Source organism: Propithecus coquereli, unplaced genomic scaffold (genome assembly GCF_000956105.1).
Source record: "Propithecus coquereli isolate 6110/MARCELLA unplaced genomic scaffold, Pcoq_1.0 Scaffold473, whole genome shotgun sequence".
NCBI classification, from domain to species: Eukaryota; Metazoa; Chordata; class Mammalia; order Primates; family Indriidae; genus Propithecus; species Propithecus coquereli.
In genome coordinates, this window is record NW_012150541.1 from 1011536 (window position 1) to 1028134 (window position 16599).

At 45.4% G+C, this 16599-nt stretch overlaps 1 protein-coding gene across 1 annotated transcript in view; it reads right to left on the reverse strand.

Annotated features, from left to right (window-relative positions):
* DOCK1 (dedicator of cytokinesis 1) overlaps positions 1–16599 on the reverse strand; it is a 484728-nt gene that overhangs the window by 74367 nt on the left and 393762 nt on the right. The window contains exons 32-33 of the mRNA XM_012655364.1: positions 12114–12172; positions 4558–4706 (exon numbers count right to left, since the gene is read on the reverse strand). Coding sequence (XP_012510818.1) covers positions 4558–4706; positions 12114–12172 — 208 coding nt within the window. The remainder of the gene's footprint in view (positions 1–4557; positions 4707–12113; positions 12173–16599) is intronic.

Below are 16599 nucleotides of genomic sequence, written 5' to 3' on the forward strand. Positions count from 1 at the left end.
AATGAAGCACATTATTTTGCAGGAGGAAAGGATTTCTAAAAGAACTCAAGGCCACTGTATACATATGGGGACTCCCAACTCATATGCTTCTGTCTGGTCCAAGCTCCTTCCCACCGGTTCAGATCAACTCCATCCCCTGTTGCCTGGTCCCAGCACAGCGTGGCCCCTCTCAGATGATTCCATGAGCATCAGAGACCCTCAGTCCACAGCCCTTTACAGAGCTTTCCACCACCCGTGAGGACCTGCCCCGAGCGAATGCTGTCAGGCTGACCTCAGGCACCCACTGCAACCCTGGAAAGGGTGTCTCAGGCCACAGGGAGGTCATGGCAGGTGAATGGGTAACTCCAGGCCACCACCAAGAGAGCCCATCAACACGCAGACCCTGGAAAGGCAGGACATGGGCAAGGACATGCCCATTCTGATGGAAGATCTGTGCTCTTTTTTTGCAAAAGTAGAAACAAGAGAGCAGTAGACTCTTCGGGAAATGTATATGAAAGAACATTCTAATGAAATGACCTCCACTGCGGCTGACGAGCACAAGAGCCACAATTCTGGGCAACTTAGAAAAGCCAATTTGAGACACCTGCTTTTGGAATTCCAGTAACAATTTGAGGCAGTTTAATCTTCAGTGAAAGGATGGGTTTTCCTTCTGAGTCCAGCAAGTCCCCTCTCCACTCCAGTTGTAAGAGTATAAAACAACTCAGACATAATGCATTATTTCATATTTCAGAATTGTAGCATGTTAAGAGCTCCGCTCTGAAAGACACAGCAACTTTAAAAAAATAAGCTATATCATACGTTCATAATGTTAAAGTTTTGTGAAAACAAAAGACCCTCAGGTCTTCCCCTCACTGCATTAGGTCTGCACATCTGCTTTAAAAGTGGAGGCAATTTAAGCCCTTGTTGATGTGACTAATAAAGTGAGATAATTGGATTTGCGGTGGATTAAACAGCAGCCAACCATCCCCCGCAATGCCCCAGAAGCTCTGGGATGGAAGGGCAGGCGGGGCGGCTGTGCCCTGGCCTGCTGCACACGTGCCCTCACTACACAGTCACCCACATCACCTGTGAGCATAGGGGCCATCCCGCGTGCTTCGGGAAGACCAGCCGGCAGAGGATGAGTTGTACTTAGAGCAGAAAGAAGTTAGAAAAGACGGAAAGAGCAAGTCAAGAGACAAATGCTGTGGTCCAGGAGAGGCCAGGACTCGCGCAGCAGCGACCGGGTGGAATGGACGGGTGCTGTAGGTGAGACAGAGGAGGGACTCACCAGTCGTCACAGCTGACTGACACCGAGGCCAAGGGAGCAAGCAAAGGCCAGGCCGGTGTGACCCAGAAAACCAAGTGACAAGGAGACCAGTAGAAAGGGGGACGATGCTGTGGGTTTGGGGCATTTCACCTAGTGGGGGGGCCAACCCCACAGAAGGGAATACTGATCTTTTCCCAATTCATAGGAAAAGATAGACATAGGAGAGAGATTCTTTTACAAGTTTTAGTTTTTTTGCCTTCATTTAAAAAACCTTCAGTTTTTGCAATCCCTTGTCTAGAGAGGTCCAAGCAGATGACAGCACAAATGAACAAACAGCCAGTAACTATTAACCAAAAATGCAAGCAGCTGACCACGCGCAGCCTGGGAGTGGGTTCCAGGCAAGGCATGTTTTGTGCTAGTGAAATTGCTGGTAGCTTATGAGATGGAATTAAAGGTACATAACTACCTCACAGTATTATTTAAAAAATGTTTGGCTTTCTGGAAAGATGTCTCCCAATATTGGACAGATTTTAAGGCTTCAATGGGGAAGACAGTGTTTGGAACGGAGGCAAAACTTCTGTGGCCTCATTAACTTCAGAGCATTTCCCAGCAGCCCTGGGGCCCCTGTAAATTGGGGGAAATGAAGCACTTCCTCAGAAGATTGTTGTAGGATATTTTAAAGCTAGAGTTAGGCAGCAATGAGACAAAAAGAATGTGAGGAAGAAAGGGAACAATTCAGAAACCAAACTCTTACTCATCTCTCTCTAACTGCTCTTGACCTTATTTTAACCCAAATGACGAATATGATGTTTTAAAGACTTCTGATCTTAGTTTTCTGTAATGGTGACATTTACCTACATGAAAATACTCCCCCTCCTCCCTTTGCCTGATTCTTTAACAGCAATTTTTTCACAAAATCCTTCTTTGGGCTTGATTTATATATAATTCAAAAAGTCAGATGACTTTTCTGCCTAGGAAAAAGCATTTTAAATGATAACTCACGATTCCAGTGAGTTGGCAGTGAAACTGGGCCCAGGATTTAGTGCCAGCAGAGATGGGTCGAATCTTATGGCAATAACATCAAACAATTCGGCAATAATGTCAAAAGTTACAAAAGTATTTTGAATCAGTAATTGCATTTTTGAGAAGGTATATTGGGAAAGCTTTCAAACTAAATTCCAGCTGTATGCATGAATGTGTTCACTGCACATTCACAGTAGTGAAAATCTGCAAACAACCTAAATGCACAGCTACAGGGGATGGATATGTAAATGACAGTAGCTTCATTTTATGAAATGTTATGCCATCATTAAAATCATGGTGACTATGTTGTAATTAAGGCAAATATCTTTGATATATTGCCAAACAAAAAGAACATAACTAAAAATCCAGACATAATGTTTACATTACATTATCTATGTACAAAGACTGATCGTGGACCAGAGAAACAAAAACAGCTGTTCTTTATTAAATGACTTCTCTTTAACATTACAAAAAATAAATGTAAGGAGAACTTCTGCTCCCATGAAAAGAAAGAAAGGGAGGAAGGAAAGAAGGGAGGAAAGTATAGAGGGAGGAGTACTAATACCACTCTACCCTGCCCAACTGACATTACGTCATAATAAAATAACATACAGCCCTCTCTACTGCCCACTGTTGGAATGATATCAAAACAATAATCACCAGTCACCTTATAAACTGCCTAGCGGATCAAAGTACAAAAAACAAATGATGACATCCCAGCCAGGTGTTAGGATCCTTTGCAGTGGGTTTTGGAGCACAGTTGTGAGTGTGTAAGGGAAATAACTCCTCCGACAGTCAGATCCTGCTCAGCTCATGCACACTCCTCCCAGGCTTCGGGGACCAACCCCAGAGGAACGGCCATGCCCAGGTATGCAGCGCTGGGCCTGGCGGTCCTCAGATGCTGGGGACTCACCCTGCAGGCTGTCCCTGTGCCCCACAAAGACCCAGAAAGAGGCTGAGCTTCCAGCCTTGCAATAAGAGCAATATCAAGGGACATTTTTTATGGTGTCAGACACTGTGCTAAGGGCTTTATCGTTCTGATTTTATTTCATTATCATAACACCCCTTCCTGGCAGATTCTATTTTATACCATGTTACTTAGATTTAGAAACTTAAAGATGTTGAGTGATTTGTTCAAGACCCAGGTAGTACGTTGCTAAGCCTGGGAATCACAGTCTACCGGACTTCAGACTTCATCTAAACTCAATTCTTATTCACAGTGTGGAGGGTGTTTCTGTTTTGTATCTCTCTTTTCTGTTCTAGGAAATAGCAAAATTGTTTTTCATGAATATTGCCTTCATGCAATATAAAGACTGACCAATGAAAATCTACAAATTATTCAAAACTTTTTTCAATAATAAAGTAAAATGTAAGGAAAATCTGCCCTTTAAATATTAGATCCTACTAAAATCATACTACCTTGATCGATGAAGTTTTGATTTCTCTCTAGTATAAAAATTGTCTCAAAATTCCACAAAAATCTATGTAAAAAGCTCAGTATATGCATTTCCTTGAATTGCTATAACATTTTTTAAAAGGTAGCTTTCAATTCAGAGGATTCCCTGCTATTTGGGATTGGCTTGTTCCTCCTATAAAGCATCATGGCCAAACCATTAGTGCACTAATGAGAAATGTGAGTACGTACGTGTGTGAGCATGTACCTGTATACGTGTATATGTGGGTGTGTGTTCCAACCTGTAAATACACGAACACTATACTTATTTTCACGGATCCAGGGAAGGAAATTTTGTTACTTCTCAAGCATAAGTTATTCAGAGTTCATCCTTCATGTTGCTACAGTATGTTTTGAGCACTTTACATACACTTTCTTTGAGGAATTTTCATGAATTCCATTGCACAGGTAAAAAACCGAAACACACATGTGAAAGAATAAAAAAAAAAACTTCAGATTTCAAAATAATGTAACTGCAATAAGCAGCCATTCTGAGAGAATAAGATAAATAACATTTAATCAAACACTACAAGTGCACATACCAAGGAGGGGGAGAAAGAGACTTTTATCCAGGGTTTAATGGGTAAGTATATCCAGATTAAAATAAGTAAGTAAAAGCTAAAAATTGAGAATAATTCTCCCTAAAATCGAGGGCAAAGAATGATAAGCTTCTTCAATAAGGAAAATCATAGGTTTTTTCTCTCTTAAGCTGTAGGGAATTATGTTTTCCATGTTCAGCACTTTTAACTCTAGAATTATCTAAAGTTTCTTTCAAGGTTTTCAGGTGTGTCCCCTTCATTTCCCCAGGCCACTTACCGCACATCTCTGTCCTTACCATTTGGAAGCTTCGGGTCGAATGAAATTCACACTGCATCATATCAAAGAAGATGGGGATCGTGGCTTTGCGCAGTTCTGTCTCAGGAATTAGTGTCATTTCTAAGATTGGGCCCACCATTTCTGGAATGAACTTTATCTTGTGTTGACCTTGGAATAAAGAAATACATTATTCAGACATTTTAAAAAAGGATTCGAAAATGTACAAAACAAAACACAGATCATTGTGACTTTCAGCAGGAAGCTCTTGGGAATGTGCATCCGTTTCTCAGCAGCAATTGAACATTTCCAGCATTCAACCTGTTCAAGGTGTTACAACATTTCACTTGTAACATTTGTATCCCACATGTTATAAGTGAAGCTAGTCAAAGATCCATACAATGTAAGCCCTGCAATCATGACTTGTCTATCCTAGAAGACAAACCCCCTTTCTGAAGTAGATAATTGTATCACATAGATTAAAGACAGGGGCATCTGATACTCAGTTTTGGATGGGGCAGGGGCTGGGAGTTGGGTGTCTCAGCATCTAACTTTGTGGACAATGAGGAGAACAGGATTCAACAAATGAGGGAGAGCAGATGGTCTCTTGGGTCCTTTCTGTCTACAAGATCTTACGAAGATGAGTTTGCAATTTGGTATCTCTGTAAATAATGCACAGTGATTTCTGTAACTTTCCAAATCACTATAATCAAAGCAAATCAAAGTGCAGGCATCACTATGAAACTGTAAAAATAGGAATGATTCTATTTTTTTCAGCTACTGTTTGATAGGAAAACGCTTATTGAAAGAACTACTTTATCAATCTCATCTCACCTATCTTGTTCAAGATAGGATTTTTATTCAGGGAAATATTTTACAAAAGTTTTTTTTTTTTTTAAACAAATAATATGGTCATTGTGAATAACAATGAATATTATAATACTAGCTAATGTTTACTGAGCACTTACTCCATGACAAGCCTAGTAGAAAGCATTATCTCACTGAATTGTCATGGTAACCTTCTGAGATGAGTACCTTCTTAGCTCATTCCACAGATGAGGAAACCAGGTTGTTTCCAAGGCTGTCGAAGGAGCTGTTCAGGGGACTGGAGGAGCAGAATTTAAACCTGGGCCTGAGATTCGACAGCCTCAACTGTGACCCTCATTTTACTGATTCCTTCCCTGTTTGCTTGTCATAGGATCTTGGACCCTCCCGTCCCCTCTGACAGCAACATGCGAGGGACCCACACCATGCCATGATTTGTCTCCTGTAATTGTAAATGACATGGAGGTCAGTGATCTTTCATTTTATCCAACATGGCTAGGATATTAGAATTCTCAAATAAATCCCCCAAGAAGTAGAGACTGGCTTCTTCCAAGCACCCAAACTTTTTTCCTTTGCTATTTCAATTTCTTTTGTTGGCAATCGTGGTTATCTTGCCTTTTCAGGCCTCTGTCTTTGATGTAGACAGATGCTAACTTAGAATGACCATTGGAAAATCCAACAACTGAGCAGAGAAGTCTGCAGATAGGCCTGACTCAGTGGTCAGCCCCTCCCTCCTGCTAGTTGTGGGGTTTGCTGCCACAGGGCACAGTGGCTCCCATGCCCTTTGGGTGGGCTGCTTCTAAGTTCCGAAGGACTGGGGGTGACATGGGTGAGCTTGAAGTGAGCGGAGGAACGTTTGCGAGACCGTAGAGCAAGGAAGCTGCAGCAACCACCAAGTTCTTTTCACTGCCTGGATGCTGTGCCTCTAGAAGGAAGCTGCTGGAAAACTCGCTTTTGAAGGGGCCTTAGCCTTATTTAAGGTGACATGATTACATTTAGCGGCAGGGCCTGTCAAGTGGTCTTTTAAGACTACTTTTAAAATCTTACCCTCTTGTCTTTAATTTCAGAAATCTTGACTTATTTTCATTTTGACCCACTATAACTAACATCATTTCATTTCTGACATATAGCAGAAGAATGCATAATAAATTAAATTCTTGAATGAAATATTTGCAACTTTTTAAAATTAACACCAGCGATTTATCCATAGTTATCAATCTTACTAATATTTTTACACATTCAGGAAACACAATGGATATTGTAAAGAATTTAGTTTTCTTTACAACTCAGCTAATATAGATTTCCAAGACCATTAAACAAATGTGGATAGTATAAATAACTGTACTTAAGAAAATATAGAATCCTCATAATTGGCCTAAATGAATTTTTATTGGGAGGACAAAATGTAACCTCCAATTAGGAATCTGAATATAATTAAAATCTTATTTTTAACTTTTACTAAATAATTAATATTTTGACTAAGGCTATCACAGCGTGATTCTCATCACTTCCCCAAATGCTTAATGTTTCTGAAAGGTGTGTAACTGCTGCAAAGCATTCTCTTGAAAATGCTATTATATCCAGTCTCTCAGGTGACGCTTTCCTCGTATTATGCCTAAAAAATGTCAGAGCTAATGTTTCAGAAAAGAGATGATGGTGACAGAGTGTTGTTCATCAACAACAATCTCAGTGTCATAAAGTTCTGCCTGTCACCACCAGGTTTTATTGTTCCAATGTAGGAGAAACATATCAAGCAGTAACAAGTGGTTGTAGAAGCAAGAATTGGAAAAATAAGGTACACAAATGAAGGTTTCTTCACCTTTGATCATTACCCTTCCTGTGAGTACAGAAGACCCATTGGTCTGAGCTGGTGCTGAGTTCTATGGATAGTGACATCCCTGGGGGTTTAACCCTCACAAACCAACAGTCCCCGAGGTGAGCAAGGCGTGGCGGGTGATGTTCCCTGGCATTCACCTGTTTCTCTCTCTCTCTTTTTTTTTTTACATTTGCATTATGAATTTCCCCTGGAGCAAATCTTGCTCAGATTTAATGATGAACTCAGGTCTGGAGTCAATAAGGATCAAGGTGAGTCCAGCAGTGTAGACTTCCAAAAAGAGAGGCTATACTTTTCTTGCTCCTTTTGAGATAAAAGAAGAGTCATCGGAGGATGAAGTGAGTATTTCACCTCGGGCCACCTTAACAAGTCTTGTGGTTGCCACTAGAAAATGCTCTAACCCCACCTGGAGCCTTTATGCCAGCTGCAGAGCATGGAGGGGCTTCCCCTGGGTAACGGCCCCTTGTTTTCTACCGGAGCCAGACCCTCCCCAGTCAGCAGCCTCCCCCTGGGTGTTTAAATTATCTCTTTACAATCACCAGTGTTAGAAATCTGGGACATAAACACAGTCTCCTCCGAGCAAAATCTCTAAATACACAAGGGCAGGCAGAGCGAAAAACTCCACCACCAGCCAAACAGATTAGGCCCCATTGTATATGGGTTTTTAATGAAAAGCACACAATTTTCCCAGCCCCCCGCCACAATACCCATGAAGGGAATCCTCACATGAAAAATATCCCAAACCGAACGCAGTGGATAAAGATCATGCTCTGAGCACATTTGCTGCAGCTGGATTGGGCACAGGGTGCGGGTTTAATAAACAAAATGTAAATCAAGGCAGCGCGAGATGAGGTGCTGCAGCAGGCTGCCTCCCAGACACGCTTTGATAAATAACTCAAGAGCTGGGTAAATAAGCACATTTCCCCCCTTTTTCTTTTGAGAAAGAGCCTGCTTTTGATTTCCCCTTTCAGACTCTACATATGACAGGTTGGAGAGGGAAAGAATCATGCTCCTCTGTCCCATGGGGCAGGGCCGTGTTCGCACTGGTATTAAATCGAGCAAAATAGACCCCAGGTCCTTGTTTCGCAGCTGGGCATGAAGGAGGCGCGATCTGAGATGCTCCTCTCAGCGAGTCGCACGTGTCATTGGAAAGGCTTAAGGAAGAAGCGGTTTTGTGGGGCATTTGGCTGAAGTCCTGATTGAGTGACAGGTGATAACTGTAAGATGATATATATATATGATTTCTATTTTTATTTTCTTGGCAGAGCCAGCTCTATCAGCCTGCCAGTCTGTTTCCAAACCCAAGCCCATTTAAAAAAATAAAAATAAAAAACCTGTATAGAAAATAGGCTGTGTACATCCTGGGAAGTCGAGATGTGCTGTCGTAAATTTCAAGGGTGGTGGCTTTGGCAATGACACTCCCAAACACCTGAGAGGAGAAGGAGCCAGGTGCCTGAGGTGACCCCATGGAGCCATCTGGAGGAAGCCTGATGCTTTTATTGTTATCTCTTTAACTTTTAAAAATAATTATTTTACAAAGGAAGAACCCAATCCTGGTGATTGTTATTTCTTGCTGTTTCCAAGTTCCTGCCCTTAATTGGCTATGGTCATGGTTTACTTTCAACCTCTTGGACACTTCCAAGGCCAGAGTGGACGTTCCCTGCTAAAAAGCTGCAAAACACACATCTTATGCATTAATCACCACATACAAATCAGCAACTGACAGGAAGGAACAGGGAAATGTGCTCTCTTAACTGCATCCTTTATGTTACAAATCATAAGTCTCTTGTCGCTTGACTTGGCCTATTTGGAGCATAATGACAGATAATGTCAAGAGAACCGACTGTTCTGAAAAGGCTTTAAAAATCAGAGGGAGACAGAAGTGTGTGTCCTGAGAAGGCTGGACCTTCCTGAGGGCTGGGAGGGGCACCACAGAGAAACGTGCCCTGCCCTGGGGCCCGTCTTTCCTTCCATCTTTGCTGTCACGGCAGATGGCACAAAATGACATGGAGCCACTTTCAGTGGTGGTCAGTCTCAGGGACTCCAGGCGTGACACTAAAAATACTTAAAGAAAACAAAACCCAAAACAGGAAAACCCACCAGGCAGGTAACCTCTGGCCTGCTGTGGCTCCTGCTGAGTTTTGGAGATTCCCTCTGTACCAGGCAGGGACCCCATGGTTGAGGGACAGCAGAGAGCAGGTGGGGGACCCTCTAAGGGGCCAGGGTGAACTGTGTGGCAGCAGTGGCTCTTTACAGGGAGAAAGAAGCACTTCCACGTGTAATGACCCATAGGAACCTCTGCTAGGGTGGGCGTCTCTAGTTATCATAAATAATGGGAAAATATTAGTGAGCCACTGAGCATGAAGTACCTTCATTTGGGAGCCCATGTGAAACTGTCCTCTTGGGGGAAATAAACAACCCCAAGTTGAAGTGCAACGACTCAGAAAAAGGTGGTGCCACTCTTTCACGAAGGGCCAGGGTAAAAGATGACCTCAGAGAGAGCCCGTGTCCAGAAGAGAGGTCTCAGGTCCACCCTGGGAGCCTGGCCACAGAAGGTGGAGCTCCTGTCCCTCCCTTCGTGGGTGCTGGTGCCTAGAAAAGCCCTGGACCCCCAGCCTCCAGCAGAAAACAGCAGCCTCCCTCATGCCACCTCTCAGAAGGTCCCTTCGATCCACTCCTGCCTCTCTCTCACGGGGATAGCACAGTCCCTGCCTGGAGTGGGTCCTGCCATCTGGCCTGGCAGAGCAAATGACAAATGAATCTGCCAGAGAATGATTTTAAGAAAGAACACAGATCAATTAGAATGAATCATGAATGGTTCTCTCCCTGTTCTAAAAGCCTTACCATTTTATTACTGATATCATCATATATATATGTCATAGAATTATTGAGATTTAGGATGGGAAGGTTCTTGAAAAATTCAGTCCAACCTCTTTGTCTTACAGCCCAGAAAGACCAAGCCATGTGCCTGAGGCCACACAGGCAGGCAGGGGCGGGGCTGGATGGAAACTCCAAAGTGCGACTGATCATTGATTGTCATCTTTCCTGACTTGAGAGGACAGGCTCCTACTGTCTCTGCAGGGATGGCAGGAAGGCCAAGGACAGGACGGTGCCTGGTGGGTTCCACGTTGCAGAGATCACCAGGCCCTCTGACAGCCCAGAGCCAGTATTTGGCTTCTGGACATATAAGCTGCTGCTGCAGCAAAGTTACGTGCAAAGACCTGGCACCAGCATTTTCGTACGGGGTCCTCAGCTGCCTCCGGCACCAATAGCCAGACAGGATGCGATGGTTCCCTTTGCACGGCAAGGGTACAGGCAGCAGAGCCACTCTGACCCGCTCTTCAGCCCCACTGGGGGCTCTTGCGGGAGGTTTCCTGAGAGCCTACCTGGGCCCATGTTCAATGGAAGTTCTTAGTTTCCTTCTTGTCAGTGTTATCCATAGAGCATCTTACAGGTTTTTCTTCCAAGGTCTTTTGCGTTTACTTTTCTGGGTAAAGACCCATCTGAAAAAGACTCCATCCTTCACATAAGCAGAAAGACAAATGTTTGGGAATTCTCAGAATGTTCCCTTGAGATGAGACAGGCTCTTCCCTCACATGTCTGCTTACACTGGGGAACTCAGGAAGGATGAGGAACCACAGGTCCCTCCGGGGAAATCTGGCTCGGGCTGAAAAGAGGTTGCCATGACCTTGCTGACCACAGTGACAGGGGTGGCCCTCGACACCCTGCTCCTGCCTCCTCCCAGGGAGTTCAGGAGGGCGGGGAAGTCCAGTTGCATGCCTTCATCACAACCCACATTTAGTTTTTTCACACTGTTCCCTTCCACATCTTCCCAGCCACGCTTCCCAGTCGCTATGAGGAGCTGGCAGCTACCCAAGAAGCAAGCATCTTGGGAGGCAGCTGCAGCGTGGCGGCCCTGGTGGACCCGGCGAAACTCAGATGCAGTGGGATAAACAGAGTGAAGTGGACAGACTCCTGCTTCCTTCTAGTAGAGAAAAGATTGTCTGCGGCAGCGGGGAGAGTGGAAGCCCTAGAACAGGGCACTGTTGGCTTCTGGTGCCAATTTGAGGGAAGGAAGCAAAAGCCCAGCAATCCTGAGGCAGGAAACACAACTGAAGCCCTCCTCGCTCAGGACCTGGGCAAGACCATCCTCCACGGCCTGCGGGCTGAGGCTGGGGCCGGAGAGAGCCAGGTCTCACCGAGGAGAGAGGCCAGATTCATAGCGGGCACGAGAACGATGGTGAGAAGATACCATATCAGTATTAGTCACTTATTTCTTTACGGGGCCTATCTAAGAGAATTACATGTCATGTTGGTTAAAACTTTAATAGAGAATTCCTTGTTATTGTTAATGATGAAAGTAGGTGGAAAAATTTTATTGATCTAGTTATGAATAAAGTTGTATTAGTTTCACATCATAAACACACATATCCTTTATTGCCTTCATCACAGGAGCACGCTAGGCTGCCACCACCTGGTGGCAGTGTACTTAAGTACAAGATCCAGTTTTGAGTAGACAAATTAACCCTTTAGAAGGTAGATTCTGTGAAACTGAGTACAAAAGTGATGGCAAATGTCACCTTAGGTTGAGCTGCATGGTTTGATGCATGAGAAACCGAGGGAACCAAGGGAATGTTGGAATGCCAGGAGGCAATGGAGTTCTAAGCAACATGCTCACCGACACAAAAAGGAGCTCTATTGATCCATCTTTTCGTTCCACCAATAGATTTTCTTTCCTCTCCTTTGGTCTTCTATCTCTTAATCACTGAAAACAGTTACCACAAAGAACAGCAATTGCTATCCACTGGACGGAAGCCATTCAGATTATTAAGATACCCCAACACTGACAAACAGGGCCAATGTCATGACCCACCTGGGATTCAAGACATTCACGACACCCCAAAATCCCAGCTACTCACCAAGGTTGTACCACATGTCTCTGATTTCAAAGCCAATCTGTCTCCTCATATCTCCATACCTGGAAACCAGGAAAAGAAAAATGCTGAATCACTCCATAGAGCACTTGAAAATCATACGAATTATTTTAAGTGCAATTAAAGTCTCCCATCACTGAGACAAATAAAGAGAGTGTCAAAGCTTCAACTTCTTTTGCCACCAAAAGGAATCAAAGGATCTAGCCAGGGGAATCTCACTTTCTCATCAGCTAGGGTTACGTAACATCTTCCCCCTTGTGGGAACACGGGGGGAGTTGTGGAGAGTGATGAAAGCATTTTCCTGTCTTCACTCTCTTGGCTCCCGGGCCTAATGGGGAGTTTGTTTTCCATGCATGTCGTTAGCATCTAGGCACCCAGACAACAAATAACACCCTACTGCATACAGTAAGCTGCTTTCCCATGTTAAAATTAAACCCAGAGTCAGGGAAGGCTCTTCCAAATTTCTCGCATTCTTCTATATCATTTTAAACGTAAGGAAGGGCTTAGCACCAAAAAATGTCAACAAATATTCCACCATTTTTGTTTATCAGGGAAAATAAATGCTAATTTTCCTCCCGGCAGGTACGCAGAGGAGGTGTGTGTGTTTCATGAGTAAACAGAATTTGATGCTTCGGAAGATAAACCTTTATTAGTTTGTGAGCCATTTAACTTTTTCTTTTATTGCCTAAGGAAAAAGCTGATTATATTAAAAATAATAATTTGCAAAATTATCCTCCAGTGTTATAGTTCAGCGGCTGTGTCACTGAGCCCACTCTGTTCATCGTTGTGTCAGGAGATGTGAAAAGGAAAGCTCTGATTACAGATGACCACATTGTGGCTCTTTTGGTGAAGGTCCTGCCCAGTAAATCAACAACCGCTGCCTGCTGCCATCTTATTAGAAAGTCTCTGGTGCTCTCAGCACCTGCCTGTCACTCACAGCCGGTTTGATAATCTCAGCCGCAGAGGTTCAGTCGCACCTGGCAGCTCTGCCATATGTGCAGGATGCCAGGGGCCTCGGCCCACAGTGTAGATGGAGAAGCTGGGTCAGCAGCTTCAGCCACTTCCTACGAGGACAAGCTAGTCCTCTGAGGTCCACATGTCACCTACAAGCCCAGCCCGGGTGAGTGCTAACATAGGTAGATTCGGTCAAGGAGGGGGATCTCAGCTGGGGAATGGGCCCCTCACCAAAGCCACAGTGAAGACAGTCCCCTATCCTCGGGTGGTGAAAACACACCAGCAAGAAAGCTACTGGACCGAGCTGGTGGGTGGCAGAAAAGCACCTTCAATGCACAGCTCGCACCCCAAACTGCCCAAGGGATGTTGACCTGAGTGCCATTAAGTGGTGCATCCTTTTGAGGCTTGCAGTGCCGGTTCCCCAATTCCCATTTTGCTCCTGCACCATGACAAAGGGACCTGGGCAGCCACTGCGGCTGGGCTGGGAGAGGATGCCCTTAGCTGCATGGTGGCCTGGCAGGTTGGCGTCCTCCCAGCACTTCCCAGGGGGTGAAAAATGCGGAAAGTAAGACTCTGCTCAAACCCAGTGCTGAGTTTTCCTCCGAGGTTAGCGAGGGTCTCGCTAGGAGGACGGGTTGCCTTCCAGCCACGCAGGCATCGGGCAAGCCTGGGATGTGCTATAGGAAGGAGGTGGCCCTGAGAACACAGACACCCCTACCCCTTGCCCCACCACCACGTGTGCAGACCCTAGACACCCTGAGGAGGCCAGAGGCCCCCAGGCAGGTGAAAGCGTTCATAGGGAGGTTGGCCTGCCCAAGCTTTACACACTCTTCTCACATCCCAGCTATACAGAAGCTTCTCATCCCGGGGTAATATCTCCCCAAAACAAGAAGGCCTGATACCATGGCTGACCTGCATCAGTGCTGTGCCCTCTGGCCCTTGACCAACTCCCCCTCTCAGGTCCTATTAGAATCAGAATGACGCACAGCAAATCCTGAAGCTCAGAAACTTAAGTACAGGGACCCTCGGCAGCAGCAGGTTTAACATTTGTGGCTTGAGTCATTCAAGAGTGACCCAGTGTAGGGATTTGCCATTTTTCCAGAGCCGACATCGCAATCTGGGTCCTGGGAGGCTTGGAGAAGGGCATCCAGTGAGGGCCGGCAGCTCCCAGGGATCCCTGGCTCCCCCTGCCCCTCCCTGCCTCTCCTTCAGGTGCTGAAGAGGGGTGAGGGGCGAGGGATTTCCATTCACACTTACATTTCACCGTCTGGTAGGTGGCACACGACGGGCCTTGGCAGTATTTGAGAACTGGGGGATTAGCAGAGATCTGAGAGCACATCCCTCCTGAGAGTCAGGCCTACGGCATAAAGGTGCTAAAAATGCTGTTTCGATAGTCAAACAAGACAAGGGCGCTCAGGCCTAGAGCAAAGGCACCAAGGAAGGGTGAGGAGCACGGAGGTGAAGGGCAGATTGGATTTCCCTGGCAGCAAGATTGATCTTTTCTCCAGTTTTAATAAGAAGGCAGCTTTGATGAATCTATACATGCCTCGGCATAATCCCCAAATAGAGTTACAGCTGTCATCAGACCTCTAGAGGCTTCCCGAACCATCTCCCTGTTCTTCCCACGGAGGAGGAAAAATGATCGTAATTGAGAGTGTCTGGGCTAATGCTCATTACCTGGAAACAGAACTCCAGAGCTGGGGCAGCCGTGGAGATCATAATTAAGTTCCTCTCTCACAATGTGTAGTTGAGGGAACTGGACTAGTCCTAGGGGAGAGAAGCAATGGCTTGGCCATCGCCACAGGGCAAGGGAGGGGAGACTCTGAGCCTTTGGTCCACAGCCAAGCTCCTCCCCCAGAGCGACACCTCCAGGACCAGCAAGGACCTCGTGAGACCAGGCAGACATTGCTGTGACCAGTTTCCCCACGAGGAAGCGAGACTCTCAGTGGTGAACTGACTCGCTGACTCCACAAAGCCAGAATGGCACGAGATGGAGCCACCTTGCTCTGCCTGACACTTCTCACCTGTGCCCACCCACAGGGTGAGCGAGCAGACATACACTCAGGAGGCAGCCCCCCGGGGAGATCCAGGGTCCCACATCCAGGCTGCAACCCTGACATAAAATCGTGTGAATTTGGTCTCTGTGGCCTAACCTCAGCACCTGGTTTCCGGCATCTTCACTTCAAGAAACAGAAAACTCATGTCCCCCAGAGACAGCCCTGGCTTGGGGGTAAGACCATCCTGAGCCTCAATATAAGAACAGTCAACCATTTACTTGACCACTCTGACCCTCAGTCTCCTCATCTGTAGTACCGGGATAATGATGCACGATGCTCAACTTCCAGGCATTTATGAAGGATGAGAGAGAGATGATGTCCCTGTTTGTCCTGGCAAGCACTCGAGCCAGGTAAGGTCCTTCCTTTAAAACCTCAGTCTGGGCTCATCACGGTTCCAATGCTTATTCAGATCAATTCATTTAGTGAACATTTACTGAGCACTTAGGCCAGACACAGGGCTAATATGAGAATGTGAATATAAGGGTATGAATATTAATACAAGAATAATAATATTAACATGATATGGAGACCAGACAAGACCCACAGACCACAGGGGGCTGTTAGCATGGTAGGGGGGGATGGATAATCACCAAATAATCACACGAGATATAGATATATTGATAGAGACAGATAGATAGGGAATTGTCTCTTTGAAGGCCATGATTATGGCTTTTTAGGCAAAACGTGAGAGAGTGAGAGAATCTAACAGGAGTTCTCTAGGGGATGAGAATTTGCCCTACGATGTGAAGCAGGAGAGTGTAATCTAAGCAAACAGGTTACAGAAGAGCACTGCGGGCAGAGGAGCGAGCAGGCGCCGAGGGCGCACAGGGACCAGAGCAGGCAGTGGGCTGGACGTGCTGTGAGCAGGGCTGCACAGGCAGACTTTTTAAAAGCCACTTTTTTTTTAAAGTTTCAAAATTTTTCTTGATATAAGAAATAACATTTACTTTATTAACTGGCACATATATTAACATATGTACATAAAAGTTTTATGAAATAAGGTTTAACCTTACTGCCTGCAATGAACTCTAATATTTTCTCTTATATTCTAGTTCACTGAAAAAAGAAAAAACAAAAACAGCTGGTCACGACTGCTGTGGGTTGAACTGCGTCCTCTATAAAGATAGGTTGAAGCCCTGTGGCCTTATTTGGAAATAGGGTCTTTGCAGCTGTAAAGTTCAAATTCGGACGAGGTTTACACGGAGGGGCTGGGTCTGAACCCAACGACTGGTGTCCTTGTCAGGAGAGGGAGACGGAGAGACACAGACACCCAGGAAGACACAGGAAGAATGTCACGTGGAGATGGGGCAGAGATGGGAGTGACGCAGCCACAGAGCACCAGGGATGGGGGTGTGGGGGGCAGCCACCAGGAGAGAGGCATGGGGCGGGTCCCCCCGCTCCAGATGGAACCAGCCCTGCCAACACCTCATTTCAGACTTCCAGCCTCCATAACTGAGAGA